Below are 7,190 nucleotides of genomic sequence, written 5' to 3'. Positions count from 1 at the left end.
AAATGAATATCCACTGACGGTTATATATTAAATTTCCTGTCCTCCCCTAGTTTAATTTTTCAAGATACATTTCAGTTTTTTAAAATTATGCCAAACGTTGAATTTCAGTATTTGTTCAGTTCAGTTCAGTGCAGCTTGTGTAGTTTTGCCTCTGAGATCCCTCAATATAATTCACGTATTTTTCATGACTTTACAATTCAGTGATACTGTTTCACCAGCATCGGGTGATCTTGAATGATCACAGTCGCTTCACACAAAGGTGATCCAAGTTTGACTGTGTAGAGTTTGCATGTTCTCCCCTCCTGCATGGGTTCAATCTAAAGACCTACTTGTTAAGTCAAATAGTAATGTTGAATTGTGCAGGTGTGTTCACAAAGCCGTCATTCCTGAAGGCTGGATCAGGTTCTGCCCCTGCAAACACAAAGAGACAGACAACCACACACACACACACACATTCAAACCTAGAAACAATTTAAGGCCACCAATGAACCTCACAAACATGTTTTCTGGACCGTGGGACTTCAAGGGTAGCCAAGTGACTGAAAGTCAGTCGTGTGTCTCATGTTTTAGTACTACAGTTTGTGAAAGCATGCCGAAGACAGAAAACAAAAAAACACAGTTGTGTCTTGCTAGTCGTATATATACATGACCCACAGGTTGCAGGAATCTGGTAAACTCACTTCATTTTGATTCCATATCTAATATTTTTTAAAATATCTGAAGTTTCAGCTCCAGCTCAAGCCCACCAGGAGTCTGAAGACATGAGAGCTCTCTGAAACATACTGTCGGGGTAACTGTCACATGCACTTTGTCACATTATTGGAGTTTTCTTATTGTAGTCTTCTAATTCTAACTGGGTCGGAACGTTGTTTCAGTTTCCTACAGCTCTGATGAAAGCTATGAAGTGAAGCGCAAGCTGAAGCAGAAGTTTTCTTGTTGTTTTTGGTGTGTTTTTTTTTTAGTTTGGCCTGTGGATGTTCCTCACGCGAGCATGTGGGAATGTTTATTGCATCAGTGAAAAGGAATCTGAAACGATGTTATACTCCCTGTTGGGAAGCACTTCCTCAGTTTCACATCAAGGCGACTGGAAGAGACAAACAGTGGAAGGCCTGGACTGCTTTTCATCAGTAAGATGAGTGTTTCAGAGGAGGGTCAGGGGCAAATTGTAGTAAGAACAGTTTCTGAATGTTTGGTTTATTCCCCAATTAGGAAACCACGTGACAACCGTGACAGTGATAGAACAGGACGCTGTAATAACTGCAGTGGATTCATTTCAGGACAAGATCAGTCACACCCATGTGTGTGTGTCTGTGTGTTGGAATAATGAATGAATGAGAAGATGTTGGCAGATATGCTTGTTTTAAACAGTGAGGAGTTCTTTCTTTACATTTGTGAACATTAAATGTGTGCATTGAACAGATATGTACTTATAGGCTAAATCTCATTCAAATGATGATAATTTGATTTGAAAAGACAAAGTGAAATATGGCTGCTCTTCACTCGGTGGTAAACAAGAAAATGGTTAAAAATGAGTCCTTGGTGTGGGGGGAATAAATTCTTTGATAGTGAATTTTGGGGCACTTGCGATTTTCAGTTTTTTTCTGTTTTGTAATGATATAAACTTACTTGCAGTTCTTGTGCTTAGAGTACAATTTACAAATTTGCTTAACTGATTCTAAAATCATCTGAAAACAACCTGAATTCACCTCTGAGTACACCCAGTTTTTACTGAAATACCTTTTGATGTGGAAGAAAGTGCTTACTTCACATTTGCATTTCCATACAAACCAAAGACTTATTGGGTGATTTTTATATAAATACTTAATTGGTTGCTTGAGAAATGTGCTTTGAACATATTATATTGTATACAAACGAATTGACATGAAATCCTGCTATCAGTGATGCATTTAAATCCAGTCTAAAGTTATTGATATTGTGAATTGTTTTTAAGTATTATTTTTTCCCTTCAGAGCTTTTACTTGTATTTAAAAACAGTTTGAGCACTTTGTCAATCCCTGAGAACAAGCCTGCCACACAGTGGAGCAGTGGTTTGCTCTGTCCTCACAGCAAGATTGTCGTGGGTTCAAATACTGGCTGGGCCTTTCTGTGTGGAGCTGCATGTTCTCCCCATGGCTTTCCTCTGACAGTGAGGATCCTAAATTGCCCTGTGATGTGTGTGTGTGTGTGTGTGTGTGTGTGTGTGTGTGTGTGTGTGTGTGTGTGTGTGTGTGTGCCCATTGATAGACTAGCGACCTGTACAGGGTGTACCCCGCCTCACTCAGCTGGGACTCTTTGAGACATCATGACTTCCAGAAGCTGCATTGAAGACAATACTATGATGATGAACGCAGATCAGAGGCTCAGTTGCAGAGATCAAACTGTTCAAGATCTGCCAAAAAAAAAAAAAAATCCAACTTTATTCAACTTGTGGATCATTCACAGGAGTCCATCCACAAAACAGGAAAACAGGTAATTATCACAGTGCCCACCCTGAAGGGACGGCATGGGACTCATCCAATAGGATGGCTGTGATGATGATCACACTGCTCAGTGAGGGAGGGGTCCATGATACTGCAAGCAGGCTGCTCGTACCTCCCCTCAAATCCCCAGCCTCGCTGTCTTCAATGCAGTCCGATACGATCGGTGCCTATAATCCACACATCATTCAGTGAAGATGGTTGACTTCTTTAGACAGTGTTTATGTCACAGACAGACACCAGCTGGTCAGTGGTGTCCAAACTGTAGTACTGCTGATCAAAGTGAGCGGATGGTGACCGAAGTGGGAGGCTGGGTGTCAGAGCTGCAGGCTCTGAGGCTGGGAGTGTCTACTGTCGAGTCTGCAAAGCAGGGTGTCTCCACTGCAGAGTCTGGAAGGTCCAGAGACGTGGCGGTCGAGTCTGGGATGACGGGTTTCACTCCTGCTGACTCTGTGAGATGAGGAATGAAGCCGTACATTAATCTGTATCATTAGCATCATTTGAATTTAAAAGTCATTCAAAATAATAAAGTAATTACGAACTTACCACTTTCAGAACCAGACACCAGCTGGTCAGTGCTGTCGAAGCTGGAGTTCTGTCCATCAGAGTGAGCTGACGGTGATCGCTGTGGAAGGCAGGGGGTCTCACCTTCAGACTACGGAATGCAGAGTGTCTGTAGCCGGGGGTCTTGACAGAAGAACCTGAGAGGTGAGACTTTAGCAGACCGGGCGTCACTACCATCAACTCTGTGAGGCTAAAAAACAAGAACAAATATGCAACCAATGCAGTTGCACAGGGCCCCAATGACCACCAGATGGGGGCCCTATGGAATGCTCGTCAGGCTCAACAGGCTGATACCACCCCAGGGCTTTGACTCTAAAAGATTTAACTAAAGAAGCATGGTGTAGATAACACCACTGCAATTAATACAGCTGATAACGAGTCCAACATTTGTCTGTAAACCTCTAGCATTGTTAATGGTCAAGCTCAGATGAGATTTTATTAGACGTTTATTCTAGACTTCTGTAATGAGTAATGTGTATATCAATCTGTGTATATCAATCATAATGTGATTGCAGCTTTGCTTCTGTATTTATATATGTTCGATGTGTCTCCAGTCTCAAGGCTTGATGGTTTTGCAATGGAAATCTTGGTTTGATGAGTATAAACATCTTTCATCATTACAATTTTCTGATTTTGCTCTCCTTAGATCAAGACCAATTATCAACAAAATGCTCTGCTCATTTGTGAGACAGTCTGTGTAATTTCATCTGATTTTCAGATGAACTCTCTCAACACTCGTGCAGCCTTTGGTTCAGGTCCATCCATCAAGAAACAGGAACGCTGTCTGACATGTAAAGGCCTAAAGTTCATTCAGAGCTTGTGAGACTCACCAGATTTTGGCTGTTGTTGTTAAACCAGTGTTTTCTCAGCAGGGAAGGACTGACAGTCACAGCACCCTCTAGTGAGCAGTGCAGAGATCATTTAACTGTCCCTGTTCCTCTCTGACTTTCTTCTATCTGGTACAGATTTGTTTTATGTTTCTACTCTCATCTTTTACATCTCTATTTGTTGTTTTTATCTGTTTTTTTTTAACATACAATTTTACAATTAATTTCAATACATTCACATGTCTGTTTTTTCCCTTTGTTATATAAAAGCAGTCCTACAACAGAACCAGCACACATCACTGATTCCTTTTCCAAAAGGGTCAAACTCTCCTGTGTTTTCACTCAGTGGGGGAACAGTTTTATTGTAGTAAGCTCTCTCACCTAACAGGCCTTCATATGGCTGACTCCAGGCTTCGGGGTCTGTCTTTGTGGAATTTGCATGTTCTCCCTGTGCATGTTTGAGTTTGTGCCACAAGCTCCCACAGTCCAAAAGTATACGTTTGAAGGTAGTTGCTCACTCTGCATGAGTGTTGTCCAGGTATTTTGGCTTCCTCCCACTCGAAAACATACTCTTGTACTGAACAGGTGAATCTGTGGGTGTGAATGTGAGAGTGTGTGTGAGTGTGACTGTCTATCACTTAGTATTTCTCATGTGATGAACTGGCAACCTGTCCAGGTTACACTCTCTCTCCATCCAGCATACCACACCCTAAGCCTGAGTTTGAACTGAAGCATTCTCTTTTCTGTACAGAAATAAAAATCCTCTGTTATACAATAACTCTGTAATTTAAAGTGTTTTATTTCTGTCAGTCTCCTGTCTAATATTTTCCATTTGATTACTGTTCTGTGAGAAAACATTCATATTTCGCTGTAACTATATGAGGCCTTTTGCAGTATCCTTTTGCTTGTGAAAATTAAAATATAAAAAAACTCACAGGTGATGTTTCTGTTCAGTTGTGATGCATCTATAGCAGAGACACAATCAGAAAAGTTTGACAATGACACTTCATAACAAACCCACAAATGACAGTGATCATTTACTCCCGATAGTTTTCTCAGTTTTTTTCCTGCAGCAAAGCTACACATCAAATTTAGCTGATTCATCTAGAAGCAACATTTAATCATAAGTCTAACTTACACTTGCATTATTAGTTGGATATCAACCGTACGAAATCCACAAATGAACATGTATATTGAAAAACTTCAACAAAGAGCTTCACCTCTAATCTAAGTAGTATTCTTCCGCTCCTCTCCAGAAACGTAAAGGGGAATTGTTCTGCCATCACGTTTCTGTTCACATGGTTAGTTCCACAGTAACACGGCCTTTAGGTGATTCTGGACATCTACCAAAGCAGATTCACTTGGTCCCATTATGATGGCATGCAGTCCCACAACTCATGGCAGACACACTGGCAGAAACCGTACACCATGATCATGACCAGACTGGCCGGAACCAGGCTCACAAGCAGCACCCCGACGGTGGTCCTCTGCATGATGAGCAGGTACACTCCCATCGGCAGCGAGCTGAAGTACAGGAGCCCCAGCACCCACACCAGGACCCGGGCCGAGGTCTGGCACAGGAGGGCTGCGCAGTTCCACACCGTCCACCTCTGCGTCATGGATGCCATGGAGTCCAGACTGGACGAGCGGTAGCTCCTGTCTGACGCGTGAGAGACGTGTGGCTGGCGCTGGGGACGAAGGTCGCGGCTGGGCGTGGCTGCAGGAGGAGGCTCCATGATGGTGATGACCACAAAGTTGGGCGAGCTGCGGATGGTGGAGTAAGCGGTGGGGGAAGACGCCGAGGAGGGCGTCACCGGTGAGTTGGTGCTCACGATGGAGCTGAGGCGCCTGGGGCTGAGCAGGAGCTCGGCTGGAGCATCCTGGTGGAACTGGAGGTTCCTCTGGTTTCGGCTTTGGAGGGCCAGCGATGAAACCAGGTTGCAGTCGTCCGGCAGGTTGCTCACGGCCTCTCCCGGCAGCGTGGTGACGTAACGGCAGAACGGGCACACCAGCACATTGGGAGGCGACTCACCCAGGTCCAGGATCTTGGTCAGGCATTTGGAACACAGGCGGTGGCAGCACTCCAGCACTTTGGGCCTCCGACTGGCCAGGTTGTAGCTGCAGTAGCAGATCTTACACTCCAGCTCTTCAGTGCTCTGTATGTCTACACGACTACAACCACCACAGCTGCTGCAGTCATCGGAGCTCTGCAGCTCCAGCATCATCCTGTTCGCAAACTTTATACCTCTAAGAGATCAACAGAAAAATCATTAAAAAAGAAAGAAAAAATAAGTCCAGGCTTGGCATTGAGGGACACCACTGAAGTCCTGCAGATGGAGATGGAAACAAAGATCTGCTCTGCTGAGGGTCTAGAGATCATTGTGGCTGTCCAACCCGCTCCTGCCCAGTGTATGTGACCGTGTGTGTGTTTCTGTGTATGTGTGTGTGCGTGTGTGACAGTGACGGAGAGAGAGAGAGGGAGAGAGAGAGAGAGAAAGAGAGAGAGAGAGATTAAGGGAAGCGACTCGCAAATTCTGGCCTCTGAGCTTGCCTGCTACTTAGCAGTTGGGGTGACTCTGCTTCGTTTGGGGCAAAAAAAAAAAAAAAAACCTTTCATGTTCTGTGCATGAAAAAAAAAGGGAAAAAGTGAGGGAGACAGAAAAATAGACCAACAGAAGAGAGTGAGGGAGAGAGGGATAACTGTTAACACAGCACACAGAGGCAAAAGGACAACAAAGCAGAGCCTGTACAAACCAGAGCTGGAATTTTCGAGTCTGATCTTTTGTTGCTCAGTGAAATTCAGTCCAATTAGCAGCTGATGTGTGCACGCACACACACACACACACACACACACACACACACACACACACACACACACACACACACACACACTCTCTCTCTCTCTCTCTCTCTCTCTCTCTCTCTCTCTCTCAGAGAGAGAGGGCTTAAACAAGACACAAAAATGATAAAATGCTTCTTAAAGGAATGAAAGCACAAAAAAAGAAAGGAAGAAACAAACCAAAACTATCCATAATCAGTTTTCATCAATGAAACAGCAGTTTTCATTCACACCAAGACATTTGCAATCAACCATATATAACTGAAAGCCTCTAGATTGGCATTCAGTAGTAAGAATGTTCGCCTCTCAGTTGACCACTCAGCGGTCGTTTCACAGCCAGAGCTGACTGTCTGAATTCTCTTCACAGCTCTTCTGTGTGATGGACAGGACTGTAGAGCCACAAATAAAACTGATATGTTTGTGCACTTTTTGTGACACACTCCTGACTTCAGAGATAAAGTCATCTCATGCAGCCTCTCAGAA

At 43.8% G+C, this 7,190-nt stretch overlaps 1 protein-coding gene across 1 annotated transcript; it reads right to left on the bottom strand.

Moving 5' to 3' along the window:
* Nucleotides 1-5,238: 5,238 nt before the first annotated feature.
* On the bottom strand, nucleotides 5,239-6,201 carry rnf182 (ring finger protein 182). The gene is made up of 2 exons (XM_030115493.1): nucleotides 5,666-6,201; nucleotides 5,239-5,632 (listed from the first exon to the last, which is right to left on the bottom strand). The coding sequence occupies exons 1-2, from the start codon at nucleotides 6,091-6,093 to the stop codon at nucleotides 5,239-5,241; spliced, it is 822 nt and encodes a 273-aa protein (XP_029971353.1). The 5' UTR covers nucleotides 6,094-6,201.
* Between the last annotated feature and the right edge of the window lie 989 nt (nucleotides 6,202-7,190).

The sequence above is a fragment of the Salarias fasciatus genome, chromosome 18 (genome assembly GCF_902148845.1).
Source record: "Salarias fasciatus chromosome 18, fSalaFa1.1, whole genome shotgun sequence".
NCBI lineage: Eukaryota > Metazoa > Chordata > Actinopteri > Blenniiformes > Blenniidae > Salarias > Salarias fasciatus.
This window is presented reverse-complemented; position numbering and strand designations above follow the sequence as displayed.